Source organism: Ramularia collo-cygni (assembly GCF_900074925.1).
Source record: "Ramularia collo-cygni strain URUG2 genome assembly, contig: RCC_scaffold04, whole genome shotgun sequence".
NCBI classification, from domain to species: domain Eukaryota; kingdom Fungi; phylum Ascomycota; class Dothideomycetes; order Mycosphaerellales; family Mycosphaerellaceae; genus Ramularia; species Ramularia collo-cygni.
Genome location: NW_019716258.1, coordinates 1488712 through 1512400, shown reverse-complemented (window position 1 = coordinate 1512400; position 23689 = coordinate 1488712). Strand labels below are relative to the sequence as shown.

Below are 23689 nucleotides of genomic sequence, written 5' to 3'. Positions count from 1 at the left end.
TGACTAACAGACAGCCGACCGCTACAATTCTCTTGAGTTCTCGCAGTCTAAGTACCTAATCCTAATCAGATTTTTTCCTCCCACTTCTAGTATTATTATAATAATCCATCATATCAAAGAAACTCTTCCTATACTTCCTCTCCTGCGTAGTACAATATTAACAAATTGCAAACCATACGTACTCTCAAAATCCCCCCCACTCCCAATTATCAGCGAAACACCAAGCCAGCGCACCAAGAACATTCACGTGGTCTTCCCAGATGGCCTGTAGCATAGCTTGTAGGAAGCTGAGATAGTATTGACTGCGAGCGGTGTCGAAGAGTTGTTCCGTTAAGGGGAGTTCGACTTCATGGGGTACGGAAGAATCCGTATTCGGTTATGAAGACTGGTTTGCGGTAGGTGTTCCAGGACCAATTTAGGTAGGCACGTAAATAGGTGGGAGTTATGTAGGGGAAGGTTTTGGATTTTGTAGCCGATGTTCCAGCCGGWGATTGTTGTGGATTGCTGTGTTACGCATTGAGGGTACAGAGAGGGTGCGAAGGGCCGGTTAGGGAGCAATTTGTGATGCTACTGCCATCTGGTGGAGCGGAGACAATGGTTGTGGTGTAGGCGTCGATGGCGAAGTAGTCTGCTGTTCCGTTCATGTATGTGAGGTCTTCTGCCGTTAGAGGTATGTAATCTGGAACCGCGAGTTTGAATTGTTCGGGGGTAGTCTTGACCTAGGAATAGGGGGTTGGCTAGGACTCCGATCTCTGCGTTGTTGAATTGGTATGCGGCTTCGATGTCCAGGGGGGTTTTCTGCATCTAGAGGAATGCCGAAATTGTCGTTGAATTTCATGCCTACTTTCCCTGTGCCTTTGATCTCGTCGTGGTAAAAGTGCCAAAGGCGTGCGTGGCCTTTGATCACGGAGTAGATAGAGGCACCTCGGTCGACGCCAGTGATGGGTTCATTGATACTGGGAACGGATGGATGTCAGCATTTCATCACACCAGAGCGAGTTTTCGGGGGAGCTCACGTCACCCAAATAATTGGCACTCGATCAGCAAAGTGAGACATGACAATCTTCCCATAGTTCACCCATGCATCCTCAAATCTCGGATCCCCCATGCCATAGTCAAGGAAGCCGTATTCTGGATTGCGACCAATGTATTCTTCGCTGACGTTCGGATAGAAGATGAGGGGCGAGTCGATATGAACGAGAGTTACGATGGGTTTCATCCCTTTCTCGAGGACAAAATTGATAAGATCATCATAGTGCTGGAGACCTTGCTGATTAACTGGCGTTCCTGGGAGTGTAAATGGTAGGATGCGTTGCCAGGATATACTGAACGAGTAGTAAGGCATTCCCATAGTGGCAAGGCGCTCGATATCCTGCTTGTACAGAAAGTAGTTTTCGATGGTTGTGTACCCATGATCCCCTTCCCAAGGTTCTTGATCGAACATGTCGAGCACGAATTCCGGACCAATGAACCTGTCGGCCCAGGAAGGTCCTTTGCCCTCCATTGCAGCAGCGCCCTCGACCTGCGCCGCAGCTCCTGCTGCACCAAGGATGAAATCCGGGGGAAAAGTGTAACAGTCTGTTGGACCAAATGGATCGGTGGGAGGTAGAATCAATTCCGATGTGGGTACTGGCGTGGGGGAAACCGTGGTGCTGTAGATTCCGGTAAAGGTGAAGTTGGGTAGTTGGGCACGCTCCCATTGAGCGCTCCATGCAGCTCTTCCATAAGGCTCCGCCGTATCCGTGGCTTTGGTATCATTGGGGGTTCCAGTTGCCCCATGTCGTTGTGGAGATGGATGGTAACAAGCTGCTCAGGCTCGCAAACGGGGGTGCAAATGTCGTGGTCGAGGTTGGAGAGGCGATTGAAACGGCAGTGCGTCTTGTGGTACTCTGCGTGTAGCCGAAGTTGGAGAATTTGTATGTCGGAGTAGCGCCGTCGTACGAAGGGACGTCAGCCTTTTGATGTGCCACCACAAAGCGGTTGGATTGGTCCAGTATCAATGTAGATTTGCTGCGCGTTGCTCATGGCAAGCAGAAGAAAAAGAGTCTTCATCCTGACGTGCTAACAACCAACAAAATGCAACTCGGGGAAACGAGTAGAGTAAGCCGCTCTGGAACTGAGCGACTGCTTGCTTCGGGTCTACCACCTCCTCCAAATCGAGGAATATATAGTGGAAAGATAGTTTGAGCGAGGTGCTATATAGCGTCCGAGTTGGTACATATTTCAATTCCCACCCAGCGTCTTACAGGAGGGGAACCTCCAGCGGGCTTCCATGTCCTCCCCACAAACCTCACCACCTTTGTCCAACAATTGTCCCCCACTTCGAAGTTGTTCTACAGCGCCCCTTCGCATGGAAAGCTGTTCTCGCATACATAGCCAAAGACCCACTTTCGCCATCATCTCCTAGGATGCTAGAGAGGCCTCTGTGGGGCCGAACAACCTCCGACGGCAAATAGATGCTACATATATATATACATGCCCGTCCACTTCCTCCGAGACCACAACTCCCGTCCCCAACGGAAGGGACAAGAGCAATCCGCCCACTCGTGCCGACAGCTCCCACCTTCCGATCCTCGCCATTGCCGACTTTCCCTTGGTTTTAACATCCGGTGGACAGAGTCGGTCCTTGCTCAGGAATGAAACGTCGTTCTCTGGACATAAGGATGAGGCTCAGTGGACGTGTTAGGTTGGCTAATCTCCTGGTCCGTGAGTGTAAGGTAAGGCTAACTTCATGGTCATGTTAGGTCTCGCCACGCATAGCCTACATGAGAAGTGCATGTACTCAAAGTGAAGATTATCTATACACTATCACCAGAGATCAAGCGAGAGCATGTCTCCCACACATCTCGACACGCACGGCATCATAGTTTTCCCCTCCAACTTCTCCCCAGCTGTCAATACAGTATCCCGATGCTCCGGCACGCCATCCACCACCGCAACCTCACATGTGCCGCACGTGCCTTTTGAACAGGTCGATAAGACGTTTGCCCCGTTTGTATTCAAAACTTCGAGGAGGGTGCGTTCGGGCGGTACGTCCAAGATCCTTCCACTCCTGCTCATTCTCACCGTGAAGCGCCTGTTGACCTGGGCGGATTGATCAAGAGCTGTGAATCGTTCCACATGGAGCGTTCCCGCTGGGAAAGCAGCGCAGGCCTTTTCGACCGCCTCGAGAAGTCTTGCAGGTCCGCAACAGTAGATCTTCAAAGAAGCGGGATCTTCGGCGGCGAGGGAAGCAACGTCAAAAGTTCCATTCTCATCCCGAGGCCAGATTTTAACCGCTGGATCTATAGACAGCTCGGCCGAGAAGGCCATGGAAGATCGTGCGCGTCCGAGGTAGATGAGTCTGTAATTGCTCCCGGCCTTCTTTGTCACCTCCAACATCGATGTGATGGGCGTGATTCCGATTCCGCCTGCGATGAACAGATACCTTGGGCTCGGTTCCATCTTGAAATGGTTACGCGGACCGCGAACAGTGACAGTATCGCCTGGGCACAGTTGTCGGAGTATGTATTGTGAACCTCCGGAGCCTTGTTCCTCGAGGAGGACCGCTATGCGCCACTGTYCGGGATGTCCTACGTTCGAGCACAGCGAATACTGCCGGTAACCAAGAATTCCCACTTTGACATCAATATGGGACCCTGGCGACCAACTTGGTAGCTTTTCGTGGTCTTTTGTTTCCAATACGAGCTGAAGAACACTGTCCGCCACCTTTGTTGCTTGCACAACCCGGAGTGAAAGATCGTCCCTTTTGATGGTAATAGGCGGCTTGGTTGGCAACAGGTCGGCCGGTACCTTGGGTAGATTTTCCGTGTCCCAACAGACCTCCAGACTCTCGATGCCGCGACCCTCGTGTATGCTGTCGTACTGGATCTGATCGTAAGGGATTTTCAAGCGAAGATTGGGCAACCGGCTTGCCAGAGCACGCATCTCTACACGCAACAAGATCCGAGCGAGCGGTGCGCCCAGACATGCGTGGATACCTTTCCCAAACGCGAGATGCTGAACACCTGTCTTGCGGCCCAGGAGGAGATGATCTGGATCCGGGAACTTGGTCGGATCACGACTGCCTGAATTGTACGCTACGAACAATGGCGTACCTGCACTTACGGGACARCCACCGATGGAAGTTTCGACGGTGGCAACCCGACGCATGCCCGTAATGGCCGATTCGTACCGTAAAAGCTCCTCCAAAGCCTCCTTGATGGCTTCGTCATCTTTCGAGACATCCTCCCAGATTCCACGCGACAGCAGGTGTGACATGGACATGSAGAGGAAGTTTGTCGTCGTTTCGTGTCCAGCAAGCAACAGACCCGGGATCATCATCAGATGTTCCATGTCGGTCATCTTGACAATTCCCGCATCGCGCTGTTCCCAGATGTGGCTGATGAGATCGTCGCGACGGTCCGACTTGCGCGCTTGTATCAAGTCCGCGATATAGTCATGAAGGTCCAGGATGCCCTGGATTTGTTCTTCAAAAGTCCCCGTCCGCATTGCTGCGTGTCCCCCGAATAAAGCGAGAGAGCGTCCAATCCACTCCCATCGAGCAGGATCCAGACCGGCAACAGTAGCTATGACCTTCAAGGGCAAAGGTAGTGCAAAGGCGGCTTTAAGATCCGCACTGCCTTGTGTAACGAACTCGTCKATGAGCTGATGAGCCTCACGAGCAATCAAGGGAGCGAAGCGCTCAAGCCTACGCGGGACGAAAAAGGACGCAACGGACTGGCGCAAGCGATCATGGTCGGGGTTGTCCCAATTCAAAAGCGTGGATCCATCCGGTACTTTGCCAGCGAACAGATCTCTCACGAAAGCAGGAGCTTCTGGGATCGTCGGCTTCGAGGAGAAGATATCGGGTCGGTCGAGGATGGAAACTATATCGTCGTATCTGGAAACGACGTGGGCATTGAGATGTGAGGAGAATGGAAAGCCGGGCTGCTTTCTCAAGGAAGCGAAATCGGAGAAGAGGTCCCTTGGGCTTTGGAAAGGACAGGTCGGAATTGTAGTCATTCTGTGCAATTGTAGGGAGTCGAGCAATGCACAGTTTGATTACTTAGCATGCCTACTTCTTCTCGATAACGTCGGTCCATTGTAAGCCGAGTACTCATATATAGCAGACAATCCAACCAACAGGCTTCCTTCCAGTCAAACTAACCAACCTGACACGGAAGTGGATTTGTGGCCGACTCGCAGCGGGGGAGTTTCCATATGTCCACCTCGCAAGTGGGCGGAAAGTGGGCGGGGCTCACGTCTGTCTGCCTTACTCCTTCGGCTATTGATGAGGAGAGCGAGAGAGCTTTCCGATACCGACTTTATATACCGTGCTGCTTCGACTAAGTACTAAGCCTCCACTGAAGCCGGGACAATCACACAGAGCCCTAACACGACCCCATGGAATCAATTAGATATACATATGCGGGGATGTGGTGGGTCCCACCTTGGATGACCTCCGATGCTCGATTAATCCAGCCTCTTTCTATACTTAAGGCATACTAAGCCTTACTGACATCGATATCGCAGTGGATGCTAAATCATCGACACAAGACGTAGACTCATGTTGAGTCGGTTCGCAATCAATACTTCATCTGTCAACTCATTATTATCTCTTCCCCCCTCCTCCCCCTCTCTCTTTTTTTTCCCGTCTGATTTGTCTTTACCAATTTTGATCAATCAGATCATACACACGCTTCCCTTGACGCTCCTTCCACACACAACACCATGGCGACTCCGACGAAAGATCGTGATGCCGCAATGGACCATCTCGAATTCATCGACGAAAAGGCTACCAACAAGCATTCCAATGCCCAAGTCAATGGCAACATCAATCTTCTCGACGACCAAGGCGACGTTCGCCGGATCCCCATCCCATCCTCAGATCCCAACGACCCTCTAAACATGCACAAATGGCGCAAATTGGGAGTCCTAATCTCATGCTGTTGGTACTCCATTTTCTCTCTAGTGCTCGTCGGGGGCGCAGGACCCATCCTACCATTTTGGATCCAGGAATATGCGTCCAGTGGACGAGATGTGACGGAAATCGTCAAGTTGACAACGTATCCAAGCTTGGTTATGGCGTTCGGCAAGTCCCCCCCTCAAAAAAGCGACAGTTTTTTTATAAATATGTCACGTTGACATATGGACAGTGAACATGGCTGACTTTCAGAGCAAAAAGGAGCATTCCTCATTCTTCCCTTATCCATCGTCTTCGGTCGCCGACCAGTCTTGCTGGGATGTTGTCTTCTTCTTCTCGGATCTACGATCGGGGCGGGACTGAGCCAGTCCTATGAAGCACACATGGCTTGTAGAATTCTACAAGGCGTTGCTACCGGTGCGGCTGAATCCGTATGTCTGCTCTCTACATACATTCCGAAATTTCGAATGAATCTGACGTCTTMCAGGTCCTCCCTCTAGTCATCACCGACGTCTCCTTTCTCGACGAGAGAGGGCTTTTGTTCGGATTCTACTGGGGTACACAAAGCTGCGTCAATGCAATCTTCACTATTACTGTCAGCTATCTAGCTGCAGACCTTGGATGGAGGTCAGCTACTCCACCCCCCCTCTCATGTGAGCCTGGGCATTGGACACCTACTAACGTTTCTATCAAAGATGGTTCTACTGGCTTCTAACAATCCTAGTATCTCTAAATTTCCTCCTACTATTCTTCTGCCTGCCCGAAACCCGCTACGCACGAAGTCCAATGTCCATCCGGGGGCAAGAATGGCATACTGATGAGTTTGGCGTCACACGCGTCATCTCTTCACAACAGGCACAGGCACAGGGGCGATTAACCGCGTCTACGATTCCTGAAATCTCCTCGGACAACGTTCTTGGGGGACAGAAGAAGAAGCGATCCTACTGGCAGGAACTCCACCCCATTAGCTCCGTAGCTCCCAATGGATTCAGAATCGGCTTTGGGGTCATTGTCAAAATGCTCTCGGCTTTGAGTTCGCCAGCGGTGATTTGGGCTATCTTTGCTACTTCTATCAGTTTAGGTATGATTTATCCCATCACGGCCTGCATATCTCATGCGAGTGATTGATTGATTTAACATGGGACAACAACTAACTAACTTTGGACAGGCGTTGGTATTTCCATGAGTTTAACCTACGGATTAATCCTCACTGAAAATTACACATGGAGTCAAAGTTCCGTAGGACTTGTTAACGTACGTTACTTCTACTCCATGGACAGGCAAATAAATATGAGAATTTGAACAACGAAGATTGTTCCTCCTTCTAACTTCCCCAACTAATTCTATCTAGTGCGGCATCCTACCCGCAGCCCTCCTCGCAATGTTCTGGGCAGGCTGGGGCGGAGACAAAACGAACCTCTGGCTTGCAAAACGTCGAAACGGCGTGCATCATCCGGAAGATACATTGGTTATTCTCATCTGTCCGACTCTTGTGAGTGGGATCGGGATTGTTGTGTATGCTTTGGCTGCTGCTAGACCTGAGGGGTATAGTTCATGGGGGATTATTATGGGTATGTATATATGTTGGAAAGGCAGATATAATTTTTCGTTTGTGCAAAAGCTGACCGTTGATAAAAAGGATGGACATTGTTGCAATTCGGCTTCATTGTGTGCATTATTACAACTACGCATTTTGCCGCAGAGGCTTATCCGAGTAATCCGGGCCCTGCACTTGTGCTTGTTGTTGGGGTGAAGAATATCGTTTCATTCGGTCAGTCAGTTCTGGAATCTCCTTCGAATGCTTCTCCGATTCTTCCTCATTGGCATAATGATTGACATTTGCAAATACATGGGGCTTCATTCGGCATTCTTCCAATGGTCCATACCTGGAACTATCTCACCGCGTATATGCTGGTAAGTAAAGCAAGCATGACGAGAATAATTTATCTTTTCTCTCGCTCAGCACCGCTGTTGGAGAGTTGAGGATACCAAAACGAATAGCTCTTTGCCCTCTTTATAGGAATTTTCCTGGCGGGGATTCCCATCTATTTCTTAAACCCCAAGGTATGTATATATGCTCACAAGATCTCGTAATCCGAAAGCATCACTTATATGTATAAATAGTGGCGTACTATGATCGTTCAGAGAGAGGGGGAGAATAAATAATAGAGGAATATATTAATAAGAAGTAGCTTGTGAAAGAATATTGTCTGATAATTGTTACTTCGCCCCCTTTTTTAACCCAACGTACTGTACTTCTAACGAGCCTTTTGGTTTTCAAGGATACCTAGGGTAGATCTATGCCATTAAAATCGTGATAGCAACTGAGCTTYGCAGCGTGGGATTGAAAGTTTGCCTTATGAAGAAATTCGAGTCAATTCGTACGGAGTATTGTACTTGTTACTATAGTAAGTACATGATGGTCCGAAACAACGATCCCAATCATGAAGTAGAAAGGACATGGTACATTCAACATTTGGGATTTCCCGGTGGTCACCCACTTTAGTACTGATCAAACGATTACATTGTTTAATAGGCCGGATAGTCTTTTATCTGCGAACGTAGTCGAGGTGGTACTCTGATCTTCCCTTGCCTCCTTCTTAGGCGCTCCTCTCCTCTCCTCTGTTACGCCAGGCCTGTCTCGATATTTAGGCCATCTTAGGCGATGTCTAGTTATACGATAGAGAGTCGGAGTAGTTACTCCTAGACATAACCCTTGCCCGTACCGGGATCTGATTGCAAACAACGTCCTCACCAGCTGAGCTGAGTCGATCCAATCTACTCTGTCCGCGAGGCTTCGGTCGATGAATGGATATTATTGGACCATGTCCAAAAATGAGGCAAAGTCACGCAGATGAGAACTCCGACATGTTCAATATGCCGTACGGAACAAACGAACATCCGGCATTCCACCATGAAGACTTTGCAAACTGCCGTGTAGTTCTTCCGTTGCGCTTTAGAGTTCATGATGTTGAAACAACCAACTGTTCTCGTTGGCTATCCGTCGATCTTCTGCCAATCAAGAGTGCTGAATGCAGATTAGACTTCATCAATTAGGGCATGCGGCTGCAGCTACCGAGGCATAGGTATGCCTAGCATGACCGCCGCAATATCCAATTCAATTGTTGCGGACTAAAGAAATGTCCGCCGTGCCGTTGTGGCAACTACAGCAAATTACACTCGGCCTGCTCTACATATAACCCCCTTCGAAGGGGAGCTGGAAGACATGCCTTCATCGGCTTCGAAAGTCTTCCAACTCCTCACCCAAGACTCCAAATTCCCATCCAATGGCATCAACCTCTTTCAACATCGCCGAGCAGCCGCTCTTCACTCGTCGTAAACTACGTGTAGCTGCAATCGGTGCTGGATTCGCTAGCTTGAACCTCGCWTACAAGCACAAGTACGTGGGCGACAACAGCTACATGGATCTCATCATCTACGAGAAGAACCCAGATATTGGAGGTACTTGGCGAGAGAATCGATATCCTGGAGTAGCCTGTKATGTGCCGGCTCATATCGTATGTACCTTACATGATCACATAATCGAACTCAGACTTACTGATGTGGCATGCATGCAGTATTGCTTTCCATTTGCCCCGAATCCAGACYGGAGCTCCTTCTACGTCGGTGGAGGGGAGATTCTTCAGTACATGGAGAGAACGGTGGACAGCTTTGGACTGAGAAGCTATGTCCAAGTCAACTCCAAATTGACGAGTGCTACATGGTCAGAGGAGAGGGGAAAGTGGCTGCTTGAAATTGAGCATGGTGGGAATTCCATCCGCGATGAAGTGGACGTTCTGATCAATGGCGGTGGTGTTCTGAATAGTTGGAAGTGGCCAGACATTCCTGATCTTGAGAAATTCAGTGGTGAGATCGTACACACCGCAAACTGGAAACCGTTGGAGATGAAAGACAAAAAAGTGGCATTGATAGGGAATGGTTCCTCGGGGATCCAGATCCTACCAGAGCTGCAACGTACAGCAAAGAACGTACACACATATATCCGGACTCCGACATGGATTATCGCGAACGTGCTAGCTGAAATGACCCCTGAAGGCAAGAACTTTGCATATTCGGACGAAGACAAGAAACGCTTCCGAGAGCACCCAGAAGAACTCAAAGAGCTTCGACAGAAGATGGAGCACAGTTTCAACGAATCCTTTTCCCTCTTCCTCAAGGACTCCCCGCAGCAAGCAGCAGCCCGAAGCATCTTCGGCGATCTCATGAAGCAGAAACTCGGAGGCGATACTGAGCTGGCACATCGACTGATCCCAGACTTCCCCGTTGGCTGTCGAAGAATTTCTCCGGGGCCTGGCTATCTCGAAGCATTAACAGCCGACAACGTAACAGTGCACTACGATCCAATTGTGCGGTTCACGCCAAACGGCATTCTCTCTCAACCACCTTACGATACGCMACCAGAGGAGACCAAATTTGACCTGATTGTATGCGCAACAGGCTTTGACGTGTCGTTTAAACCTCCGTGGTCAATGACAGGCCTCAAAGGCGTGAATCTCCAGGAATCGTGGAAAGATCAGCCTGAAGGGTACATGGGAGTCGCGGCGCCTCACATGCCCAATTACTTCATGTTCAGTGGACCCAATAGTCCTCTGGGACATGGCAGTCTCTTTGGAGTTCTCGACGCTTCCTCGGATTACATTCTGAAATGGTGCGACAAGATCGCCAGTCAGGGAATTAAATCCGTCGTCGTGAAACCTGACATTGTTCGCGAATTCAATGATTATTCACAAGCTTGGCTTGAGAAGACTGTTTGGTCGGCGGGATGTCGAAGTTGGTATAAGAATCATAAAGCTGATGGGCGCGTTACTGCTATGTATGCGGGTAGTATTTTGCATTATCGACAGCTTTTGGAGGCTTTTCGGACGGAGGATTTCGAGATCAGTTATTTTAACCCTAGGAATAGATTTGAATTCATGGGGAATGGTATTACTGAACTTGAAGCGAGCGGAGGGCAGTTGGGATTCTATCTTGAAAAGTAGTAAACAGAATACGCCAAGCGTTCAGGAGCTTCTACATAACAACCATTGTTGATAAGTGCGCTTGATATTCACCCTCTATGCTAGACAGCATCGACTATAGACCGGCACACAACATCAATTTCTCCAACGGCAAATCAAAGAAGTTTGGAGATGCATTAATTACTTCGAAGACCAGGCAGCATTCGATTATAAAAGCCTCTCGCAGATTCTCGCACATAGTCAGAACATAATGCGAACCCCAGCTCTCTCTCTGCAATCCAAATCGGACGCTTCTACTCACCTACCTCGTGAAGTACTAACTGTCAAGCAAATCCCCCAATGAGCATGGGCAATAGATCCCCTCGAGACACTCCGAAGACGAAGTTTAGAGAAGAAATTCCTGGTATGGGGTATTGTATCTTAGACACCACTTTGGCCGGAGTTATTGATCCTGATGCTAGTGACGATGGTAAGGAGCAGTGCTCCCACAGTACCACGACGATACAGACTCCGAGACCACAAGCAGATTCCCATACGATGACAATAATACCGGCGACAGCGGGATACGTTGCGTATTGCCAGTTCACCGGCAATACCAAAGCGACCAGAGAGGTGAACACGTAAGCGGCCACAAATGTGGTATAAGCACGGTGTGTCACCATCGTCTGTAACTCGAGGCTTGGTTTGGATAGAGGGTTTGTAGGAGATTTAGGATCGAGCTGGTAGTGCTTTTGGCTTAGGTTGGGGTCTGCTGCTCTTTATATCTTCACGCCCTCCCGAGTTCCAGTGCATGTTTTCCAATCATATTCAATGAGTTGAAGTACCCTCCCGACCAAGCTTCCAGAAAAGGAAAGCATATGGCGTAAGATGTTCCACCTCAGTTGTTGCGTGGGGCTCGTTCGAAAAGCGGAAGCTCGAACTTGACGTGGTTATATCGAGTATGTGATGATCCATCGTGTAGCTGTTAGGCGATCTGCCTGCAAAGAGCTACAGCAGATCTACACTAGATGTACCGTGGCATAGGCAAGGCCTCCAGGCGCGTGGTGCACGACGATGCAATCGCAAATCCCTGACCTGAAGAGGTCTCGATTRCGGAAGGTAATTTCTTCCAAGTGAGAACCCGTCTAGCGCTGAGCATCATTCCAAGTACGGATGAGACAACATAGCTGGCTCTTTTCAAGAGGCTCGGGGCAAGGCACTTGTTCACGCTGCAAAGGTATACATCATCATCCTCATGGCGTTGAACAGCGTGCCATTGTATCTGTAAAGTCAAGCTGGGCAGCGCAACGAGTACATTAGCCACTACATCCCTAGAGAGGAGAAATAATTTTCGAYGCCGCATCGAGCACCGCATCGATCACTTACCGACAGATACACTTCGCGGGATTCCAACAGGAGCTGCATTAGATTGCCCAAATGATTTCGAGAAACTTCAATCCCCAAGCGAGGAGTACGCCGCCAGTAGTGAGTTCTACCATTTGTGTGTCATTTGGATCACGCCAATTGGGCCAGCATTCAATAACATGGGACAGTAAATTCCACGTCCCAGTTATAGACCATGTGACTACGCAAGCGTCAGACAGCCTGCCAATCCATAGGTAGATACCGCCAGATGCGAGAGCGTATATCACTGATATCTCTGATCGTAACCTGCAGACTTTAGCTTTCAATTTCGTATAGTAAAAGCATTTGTTTCTCTTACGAGACGATGAGAATGCAACCCACGCTAACCATCACAGCAGAGCAGATGCGGACGTGAGCTGCGGCATAGTAAGTTCAGTAGAGCGCCAACGCAATGCGGCGCCGAGGATGCATACATACTCTTGTGACTCTGCATCCAATCCAAAAGGAGAGAAATGTAGTCCATTTTCTGATATGGCGGGTCTTATAGTTGTTCCTATAGCTGATCGAAAGAAGCACTCGCATCGTAGAAATTGTGCCCGATGCACAGTCTTACAACCGCCAGCGACGCTTATGGAGTCTCGGACTTGTGAGCTGTCTATCGTTGGTCGATAAGGGGCAGACTGTGCCGCATTGCCGAGGTGAAATGTGATTATAGCCAAGCCAAAAACTCAGATTGCCGGTTGCCGTCTACACCGCTCCTATAGGCTATTGAATTGGAGAGGGAATGATAAAAAAAAGGGGCAAAAAAGCGCAAAAAGTAAGATAGACATTCATCATTTGGGATTCTCCAGTGGTCACCCATCTGAGTACTGATCAAACGATTACATGGTTTAATAGGCCAGAGCGGACGGGATGGCTTGCTTTCTAGGCGATATCCCCTTTGCAACAAATTTCACGCCATGGCATGTTACGACAAATGAAGCCAAAGATGGAATTTCAAAGCCAGAGGCAGGCTGCGTCAATCGGGCGAAGAGTTCGGCAGGCAGCCGCTTACGATAAGTTTTCTTGAAAGCGTGTAGTGATTATACTCAAGTTGCTAGCCTAGAGCCCATAAAAGCACAAGGACTGGATGGAGGGTGTTGGTGGGGAACTCTCGTGGTAACCGAATCTAGGATCATTGCGTACCTTAGCGGCCTAATTGAGCCTTCAACATCTCTCTGCATTCTCGTAGGACTCGAAAAGTGAGATCATGTCTCGATTTTTTCGCTCGTATACTATTACGCGCTGTGGCCGCGTTTTCGTGCCAAGGCTTATTTCGTGTAATACGGCCTATCTCGTGTCGAGCTCGTTAGTGCGGCTACTAATTAAGGCCTATATAGAAGAACGGCTGTTTTATATAATAGGGCTTATTTAATGTCGCTATCGCTAGCGGAGCGAGTAAGGGGGGCGGAGGTAATAGATTCGAGCGGTTAGTAATAGATTCGAGCGGTTAGTAATAGATTAGTAATAGATTAAGAGCGTAGGTTAATAAAAATAAGGCTATTAATAAAGCGAAGGTTAGTATTATTATTAAGTTAAACTTAGAGGTTTAAAAAGGTTACTATCGCTCTAACTAACTAATTACGTGTCTATATTACTTCCTCTTACTTCTCGTAATTATGCGCTTCTATACGCTAGTAGCTACCTTACCGTTAGCCTTTATTATCGCTACCTTACGGCGTTACTTTTTAATCCGCTCCGCCCCCTTAAGTTAAGCCTTTATAGAGGCGGTAATCTTACGCTTACTAGCTCTACGGTAAGGCGGCAAAGCCGGTATTAGATAGGTAGTATTAAGCTATCGAACGGCCGAAGAAGACGGCTCGTTATTAGCCTACGTTAGTATATTACTAGCACTTATAAATAGCGTGTCGCTCGGTAGCTTAGTAGTTAGTATTATAGAGCCTTCCTTACTACTATCGCTATTAATTACTACCGGCTCTTTAAGCTCGCTATCGCTAGTAAGGGACTTATTAGAAGAATAGCCGTAGTTATCTATATTTAAACACGTATTACTAGTGCCGTAATAAGCCTCGTTATAAGGCTAGTTGTTCTTTCGATAGCTATAGGCTTACGTACGGTATATGCTCTTAACGCAGTTATAGGCTATTAATAAATTATTAAGGCTAACTTAGCCTTGCCGCTTTATAGCTATAGACATAGTAATATAGTCGTTCTTATAGCCTACGTAGATAACGAATAAGGCTATCTAATATAGCTAATCCTTTAGAGTAAGGTAACGAGTATGCTAGTAGTTCTTAAGAAGCCCCTATAGTATAAGTAGCTTCTATAGAGGACGTAACTTACTATCCTCGTTCTTATATTGCTTAATAATCTAGTAGTTAACAACTATAGGGCTAAACTTTATACGGTACTGCTTAGGGATTACGTAGCTAACGATATTACTAACTTAAAAGCTAAGTAGATTATCGTACTTCCTAGCTCTGTCTACCTTGTTATTAGCGCTCTGTTAATTAACGCGGAGGAGCTTATCTAGCATACGGCGGCTATTATTAATCTTAGCCGTATTACTAGTACTTAATACGTAGGTTGTTCGTATTACGCCCTTTAGCTCGTACGGAGGTATGTTAAAGATAGCTCTACGGCTAACTAATCTACGCTAGCGGTCCTCTTACCCGGTAGAAGGCCGGTCCGCATCTATATTAGCTATAGGCTAGATATCGTCCTTTTTAAACTACGCCGCTCCGGTTACTAACTACTCGATATTATATAYGTCCGCTAAGGCTATTATAATTAATAGAGCTACGCTACTCGCTCGGCTATTAGAGGTAGAGGTAGGCTCTTTAATAGGCCGGAGCTATAACTCGTCGAATGTAATGTCTATATTACCGTCGATAGCTATAGCTATTACCGCTTCTAAATATAGCCGTAGCTACATAGGAGGATCCCTTCCGAAGAACGCCTTATAAGGTATTATCTTAATAGCCGAATGCTATATGTTGTTATAAATAGAACAGGCTAATTAAGCTACTACGACCTAGCCCTTTAGTCTAAGCTCTATCTTTACTACTATAATACGCCTCTTAAGGATACTATTAGCCTATTTAATAAGGCCTTAACTCTAAGGATAGTATAGAGCTCTATATATAATCTTTACACCGTAGGATTAAAGTAGTTGCTTAATAACGCCCTTAAATTTAGTGCCGTTGTCTATTTGCTAGAGGCTAGCTATACCGAATATTAATATAAAATCCTAGAGGCAAAAGGCAACCTTAATAGCTGTTTTAGAGGTAAGTAGATATACACGGCTAAACTTCGTTTTATAACACTTAATATATAGTAGGTAGATATAAATTCTATCTAGATAGCTTCTAAAATCGATAAGGTCTAGTTATACGCGTAAAAGGGCGCTCTAAGCGGTAATGTGTTCGAGTAGTAATCCCTTCGGCCTCGGAGGCTATATCTTTAGAAGGTTGTATATTTAATAATACTTTAAAACCTCTATAATGTCCTCCTTCGTAATGCCGTAAAAGTGTAGCTTTACGAGAGCTTCGATAGGTCCTCGTCGAGCGTGTCCGAGAGCGTAGTACTTAGTAGTAATAATATTATAGATTTCGTGTCGCTATATAACCTCGTAAACTAAACTATCCTTCTTAATTATACGGAGCCTCTATAACTCTTTATCGTACCGGAAGCGCTTAAGAGCCTACCTTCGCTCTCTATTTACTTGTTTATCCTTAATCTTATATCCTAGTAGTAGTAACGTAAGGGCGTTAACTATAATAAAGGCGTAAAGGCGTAGGAACTTCGGTTCGTCGATTCGAAATTTAGCTTAACCGTCTATACGCTAGAGGTACTATTCGAATAGGTGCTTATATTACGGTAGAAATAGATCGATCTTCTCCTATTCGCTACGGAGAGTAGGAACTACTACTAAGGGTAGTTAGTGCTTAGGTAGTAGACGTATTAGTATATTACGATTTATCCGAAGGTTATAAAGCCGAGCTCTCGGAGATAGCGGAGGTAGTAGAGTTATTATTTCCGGAGTAAGGCCGGATATAAAGCTAGTATATTATAACTTAGTATGCGTAGTAATAACAACTCTTTTTCTAAAATACGATAATAGAAGTTATAGAGTAGACTCTTACGATTAAAATAAGCTAACTAACACCTTATATAGATAGCTATATGTTACGTTATATATAATTTAGTGATTTTACTAGACGAGCTCTAATTCCGGACGGACTACGGAGGTAAAAAAAACTACTTACTACTCGGCTACCGAACAATATAAAATAGGTCCTATATTACGAACAACACGCTATTAATAGCCGCTAAATATAACATAAAAACCGCCCTATATACCTTACTAGCTGCTATAAATAGGGCCTTATATACGAAATAAGCCTTACTACTAACTAGCGGTAATAGCGCGGCGTTAGCGGAACTTGTATATTATCTTTTATACTTAGAGTAGCCGGGTTCGCGCCGAAAGCGAGTAGAGCTTATATAACGGGAACATTATTAAGCTTATACGCTCTATATAAAGGTGTTCCTCGTATAAAGTAGCCGCGATAGATAAATAATTTAGGATCCTACTATAGAATTTCGTCGTATAGTACTCCGCCCTACGCTAGTATGTTAATAAGCTCTAGGTCTATAACCTTACGCTCTACTACGTAGTATATTAGTTACCCGTTCTTAAGACTACGGGCTTAGTTTAAGAGTAGTTAAATCGTAGGCCGGGACGTATATAAAATCGCGTAGGAAAGTAGGCTCTCGTCGATGTTATATATCGCATTCGGATCGGCTCCTTACTTAAGGAGCTAGGCAATAAGTTTATAATCGTTAAGGACCTTACTAGGAACATTTAGCTACGAAAAAAATAAAATCTAATAGGTAGTCGGGTCCTTACTAGAGTACCGGGGGTTCGTTACCGCTTAACTATTTGTTAATATCCTAGCTATATCGAAATAACATCGATAGAGCCTAACGACGCCTTTTAAAAGTTATAGGGCTTACTATAGCCCTAACTACACGCGCGTCGGCTATTACTCCCTCTCTTAAAAAAAGGTCTAATACATTAAGTTAGTTATGCTAAATAGCATCTATAAGGWGGCGGGATAATTTCTTAGGCGATTTTTATAGCGTACGCGCCCGTAGAGCACGTAATTCGGTTTAGGTATCGTCGAGATAGTTAAATCGTATAAGTTCTTAGATATTATTAACATCGCTATACGGTAAAACATATATATCTATAGTTAGATATATTATAATATAAGGGAGAAGTTGCTATAGAGGGAAGATCTTAAATTAGAGCTCTAGGTACTAACGAATGTTATACGGACCTAAGCAGCCTATTACTAGCACTAGTCGCTTACTATTAATCTATTAATTCCGTTAGTTCCGTGCTTCCCCTCTATACGCGTAAGGTATACTCTTACGCTCTCGCTTATGCTCTTACTACTACTACTAGCTAGCTCCCTAATACTACCGCCCTAATACTACCGCCCTACTACTACCGCTCTACTACTACCGCCCTACTACTACCGCCTTATAGCCGCCGCCCTCTATCTACTACTAACTACTACTCTAGTTACGCTCTCGCCTAGGCTCCTACCTATACTACGGCCGCGTATTAATATCGAGCGATTTCGCGATAAAATTAAACAACGCTTTCGCGATAATTTATAGAATACTAAACAGGCTATCGCGTAGCTACGTACGAACGGCGTAGATATTAAGCCTATAGTATTTAAGAAGCGACTCCGTAAATAGGGAGTAGAGATTAAGCCTAGACGGCGTATAAACGACGACTCGGATCTACGGCTTAGAGCGAAGATTAATAAGCTCTTTTAGGCGTAGGATATAGGAGATAATAAGTCCTATAAGTATTAAAACCTAATAGGTTTAGAAAGGGAAGAGAGCTTAGAGTGGAATCTACTCTAAGGTAATTCCCTAGTTAGGTAATTAGGATACTAAGGCTAAAGGCACACACTTATTCTTAATATTTAGTTCTTAAGATAATTAATTCAATTAACACACTTGTTTAGTTCCTACTTTAAGTGCTATGCACCTTATAATAAATTAGTTTAAGATTCGAGTCTCTTATCTTACCCTTTGCCGCTATATCCTATTACCTCCCTAGCCTCTAGATTTGGATTTTTAGTTAGACAATTAATAATAAGATACTTAATATTAAGGGATACGCTATATCGCTATAGTAGTATTAACGGCTACGTAGGTCTCTAGGCCTTAAGAGGAGGATACTAGAGGCAGAGTAGGCGCTCTATAACGCTATAATTATATAGGCTCTTAAAAGTATACTATCTAGTAGTATACTTAATAACTACGAATACCGTAATCTTACGAGAGCTCTACGAAAGTTCTATTACCTAATTAGTAGGTAAGCTCTTACCCGCTTCTTCGGCCGCTCCTTCGGCGGCCTCTAAGCCCTTAGCGGCCCCTTCTCTAGCTATACTAGCTATACTAGCTATACTAGCTATACTAGCTACTCTTACTCGCTCTCTAGCGGCTCTTACTAATTATCCTTAGGGACCGTATCTATAAGATCGCTCGTAGAATATATCCTATAGGCTTTATTATAAGGACGTTTAGTAAGCGAGTTCGTATAGGCTTACTACTTCCTCGGGCTCGCGGATCTAATTATATATAGTCTCTTAATACATACTATAAGCTAGAGCTATTTAGTGTAAGGGGACCCTAAAGGAGCGGGATACCGCCCTTTAAACCCTTACCTAGGGAATCCCTCTTAGAAAGAATAAGGGAATTACACCCTTAGCAGGATTTCCCTATACGGATGCGACRGCTAAAGGATAACTCTACGGTACCTCTACGGCACCGCCGAGCCCAACTAGCACCGGGCGCAATCCTATAAAAGGGCAATGTCCTCGTTACCTGTTCCCTTTCGCTCCCTAGGCAATATCGTACATATCTAAGAATTACTGCTTAGTATTAAGACCCCCTGTTTATAACACCCTTATAAAATATTGCCTTATATCCCTACTAGGGAATAGCCGTCTTAAGTACGAAATAAGCTCTCGATTCGAGTCTAGCGCTACTATAAAGCTACCGTAACGGCTCTATAGATCCCTACTAACCTATCGAAAATGTCTTTAGTAGGAAAAAGAGCCGTACGACCTAAACGTACCGAGGCTAATAATCCTCTAGGGTTTATTATTAATAAGGAAGATGTAACGCCTAGTAGTAGCGCTAGACTAGAGGATTAGCTCGATCTAGACGGAGGTACCGTAAAGGCACTATAAGGCAGCCGCGAACCTCCTAGAGAAGAAAACCCTCCTCCGGATACTATATTACAAAAAGAACTATCTATTAAGGAGGGCATTAATAATAATAGTGTCCCTTATAACCTACACCGTGCAATTGCTACTCTATAGGCTATAGACCCTATTAAAGCCTCGATCGATTAGATATAGAGGCTAGAGCTGCTCGTCGCCTAGCGATCTAAGTATTAAGAGGCAAGCTCTAATAAAAGAAAAAGACAAGAATCTCTTAGGAGTTACGCGGAAGACCGAAGCTACCGYAAAGGTACCGTAGAGGCACCTTCGTAGGACGTCCTCCGCGAACTAGCAAAACGCGACCCTCCCGTACTAGACTCTCTAAACTAATAGAAGTATCTCTAGTAGGTCCGCGACTGCGAAAGCCGTTTTACGGTTACTCGCTGCTCTAATTAGGACCACCCTAATATAAGCCTCTCTAACTAGCACTACCGTAGTATGTAGGCAACCTCCAAAATTACCGAGAAGGAGATTACTAACGCCCTTATACGCTAGCGTAGTAACTATAAAGTTATAATATAGGAGGATGCTTAGACAATTATTATAGATATAATCCTCCCTAAGGTATTATAGCATACCTTAATACACCGAACGTACTAGAACTATAGCTAACGTAATAACTAAACCGTAGGCTAGTTCTAGTCCTACCTTATTAACTAGGAATTAAGGCTAAAAGTCTCCCCTATAAATAATAAGGAGGAGATAGAGAACTATATCGGGTTCTACTTCTTACGGTTATAGAAGGACGTTTAAGATAAATTCCTAGAAGCTAATAAGCTTGCGGAGTCGAAGATAGCTAAGGATCTCTTTAATACAGCTATTCTTATTAAGAACTACCTATATCCTAAAGGAAGAGATAGGGAGAGGGGACCGAAGAAAACCCTAGAAGATAAGAAACCCCTAATTAGGCCTAGTAGTAGCTCTGCGGTACCTTCGTAGGGTAATCGCGGGTAAAGTAGTAACTTAAGAGGGAAAGGTAGAGGAAGGGGACGGGGCTACTACTCCTAAACCTTTACTTAAAGTCCTTTAGATCCTCCTACGCCGCTAGCCGGCCCGAACTCTTACCCTTAAGGGTTGGGAAATAGGAGGCCCTAGTCGCATCCCTCTCCTTACTACGGCTAGGGAATTAAATAAAGGGGAAGGAGCGACGTATCGTTATTAATGTCCTTTAAACCCTACTAACCGGGCAGAAGAAGGTCCTAAGGGCTCTCGTTAACTACGGGGCGTAGCTTAATCTTATTTTATAGTACGTTATATAGCTCCTTTAGTTACCTACCGTAGACCTTCTAAAACCTAAAGTTAGGTTCCTAAATAACTACCCTATAGATATCTATAAAGCTTACTAGCTAGACGTCTCTATAGCCGACCGCGAAGGTACCGTAAAGGTTACGTAGTAGACCTTCTAGGCAGGGTTATTTACTAGCTACGATATAGTCTTAGAATAGGATTGGCTTAATGCTACCGACCCCTTAATTAGTTTTAGAAAAGGAACGTTTGTATAGGGAGACCTAGGGCCTAAGCCCTCTAATAATAATNAGACCTAGGGCCTAAGCCCTCTAATAATAATATCCCTACGGTTCCCGACCTTCCTATAAACCGCCTACTTTAAGCCCTTATCGACGGTATAGCGGTATTCTAAATAGGAGACTAAAACTACTTAATTAGGGCAATAGTAGAGGAAGAAAAACCCTTAAACGGCGATACTACCGTAGAGGTACCGTAGGACCCCCGTAATGCTACTATCGGCGAGCCTATAGGGCCCTACGCGGTTTATAACCCTAATTAAGACCTAACTACTATTAATCTAAACTATCGAAAAGAATAGTAGATCGTAGCCCTCTTATACTACGAGCGGTATAAGGCTGCCTACGCCGGGCACGAAGAGCTTTAAGAGCTACCTCGATAAGTGTACTAGAAGATGCTTACTATCGCTACTACTAAGGAAGCCGAGATAGGGGAAATCCCCCCTAAATATATAGACTAGGCGGATATGTTTAGTCTAGAGCTAGCTAGGGTTATTACACAACACTCGTAATACGACTACGCTATTAACCTTAAGGAGGGTAAGGACCCTCCCTAACTACCTATCTATAACCTCTTATAGCGAGAGTTAGGGATCCTTCGAGAGTACTTAGATAACGCTCTTACTAAAGGATAGATACGGCTAAGCAAGTCCCCTTACGGAGTACTAATCCTCTTTATTCTAAAAAAGGACAACACTATACGGTTGTACGTCGATTACCGAGGGCTTAATCGCATTATAATTAAGAACAGGTACCCCCTACCCCTAATTAGTAAGCTTCTAGACCGGTTTAGCTACTCCTATATCTTTACTAAGTTAGACCTAAAGGATGCATATTACCGGCTCCGCATTCGGGAAGGGGATAAGTAGAAGACCGCATTTAAAACGCGGTATAGACTCTTTAAGTACTTAGTTATGCCGTTCGGCTTAGCTAACGCCTCTATAACGTTCTAGTTATATATTAACTATGCGCTAGCTAGCCTCGTTAACAGGATATACGTAGTGTACCTTAATAACATCCTTATCTACTCTAAGAACGAAGCAGAACATAAGAAACACGTAAAGTAGGTCCTATAACGTCTACGGGAATAGAAGTTATATACTAAGCCCTCTAAGTGCGAGTTTTATATAAAGAGCGTGGAATTCCTTAGCTTTATTATTACACTAGAGGGGGTTATAATAGATAACAACAGAGTTATTGCTATCTAAGAGTAGCTAGAACTACGTTGCTACCGAGATATCTAAGTGTTCCTTAGCTTTACTAACTTCTACTAACGCTTTATCTAGGGATATTTAGACATCGCTAGACCCCTAAACTAGATGCTTGCCGGCGGTACTATAGTGCTAGTAAAGAAAAAGAATAAGGTAGTAAGAGGTCCCTTCTAGTAGACCGAGGAGGTAGGGAAGGCTTTCTAAAGGTTAAAAGATGCCTTTACTTCGGCACCCCTTTTATAGCATTTCGACCCTACGCTTCCTATTATAGTTATTACTAATGCCTCTAATACTACGTACGCCGGTATCCTACTACAGCCCTACCGTAGAGGTACCGTAGAGGCAGAATAGGTATATTAGCACCTAGTTGCCTACTACTCTAAGAGCTTCGTTAGTCCTTAGATTCGCTACGGCACACCCGATAAGGAACTAATAGCTATCTCTAAAAGCTTTAAAGTCTAGAGATACTACTTAGAAGGGGTAGCGTACCCTATTCGAGTTCTTACCGACTACTATAACCTAAAGTACTTTATAACGATAAAGGTCTTAGATAGTCGTTAGGCTAGGATTGCGGAAAGGTTAGTAGCGTACGACTTTACTATTAAGTATAAGAAGGGGACTACGAACCCTTCTAATAGTTTATCCCGTCGACCGGATTACTTTATAGGATTTAAAGGAACGGCTAAAGACGAGCAGCTATTAGGACTTCTACTATCCTTATAGTAGTAACTAAGAGTTATAACGCTCGATAGCTACGCGGACTACCCTATAGAGGTACCGTAGAGCTRCCGCGGYACCGACCCGGAAAGTTTATATAGGAACCTAGGTCTYCTATTATCCTATAATAAGCTCGATTAGCTTAGGTTAGAGAGGCTAGTAACTAGTTTTAGCTAGCTATCTAGCGATATTCTCGATAGCACCGTAGGAGGCTTATTACTCGCTACTACTAGTACTAGGAATTGCAAAACCCTCGTACTACGTTTTCTCGTCGCTATAGCGTATAAGGACGAAGTAGCGTATTAAGGAGAGCCTCTAGAGTCGACTTAAGACTTTATCCGAGAGGTCTAGTAAAGGGACGCTTATACTTAAAATAGACGGAAGGAGGCTACTTTAGCGACTATAAATTCCCCGGGCGATCCCCTAACGCCGACGGAAGAGCGTAACGGTACCGTAGAGGTACCGTAAAGGTCGAACAGACTAATAGGCTTAGCTAAGACCTAGACTACCGATAAAGATAGACTTCTTCGGTATAACGGAAAGGTATATATTCCCGCCTCCGTTACCCTCCGGTAGGAGCTTCTATATCGTAACTACGACGATCCTACCGCTAGATACTACGGGCGATAGCGCACTACCGACGTCCTTTCGGCTAAGTACTTCTAGCTACGCCTCGCTAAGGACGTAAGGAACT

General features: G+C 45.4%; 4 protein-coding genes; 2 read left to right on the top strand and 2 right to left on the bottom strand.

Moving 5' to 3' along the window:
- Positions 1-1012: 1012 nt before the first annotated feature.
- Positions 1013-1504, bottom strand: RCC_03679 (uncharacterized protein; the record flags this gene model as incomplete). Its single annotated transcript, XM_023768966.1, has 1 exon — positions 1013-1504. The coding sequence occupies one exon, from the start codon at positions 1502-1504 to the stop codon at positions 1013-1015; it is 492 nt and encodes a 163-aa protein (XP_023624734.1).
- A 1304-nt stretch (positions 1505-2808) lies between these two features.
- Positions 2809-5004, bottom strand: RCC_03678 (related to cytochrome P450; the record flags this gene model as incomplete). Its single annotated transcript, XM_023768965.1, has 1 exon — positions 2809-5004. One exon carries the CDS (start codon positions 5002-5004, stop codon positions 2809-2811), a length of 2196 nt encoding a protein of 731 aa, XP_023624733.1.
- Positions 5005-5712: 708 nt separating this feature from the next.
- RCC_03677 (related to HOL1 protein) lies at positions 5713-7741 on the top strand (the record flags this gene model as incomplete). XM_023768964.1 has 7 exons in its annotated part: positions 5713-6073; positions 6167-6336; positions 6393-6532; positions 6601-6986; positions 7074-7159; positions 7257-7476; positions 7545-7741. 7 exons carry the CDS (start codon positions 5713-5715, stop codon positions 7739-7741), a joined length of 1560 nt encoding a protein of 519 aa, XP_023624732.1.
- A 1451-nt stretch (positions 7742-9192) lies between these two features.
- Positions 9193-10905, top strand: RCC_03676 (related to monooxigenase; the record flags this gene model as incomplete). XM_023768963.1 has 2 exons in its annotated part: positions 9193-9423; positions 9484-10905. 2 exons carry the CDS (start codon positions 9193-9195, stop codon positions 10903-10905), a joined length of 1653 nt encoding a protein of 550 aa, XP_023624731.1.
- Positions 10906-23689: the final 12784 nt, after the last annotated feature.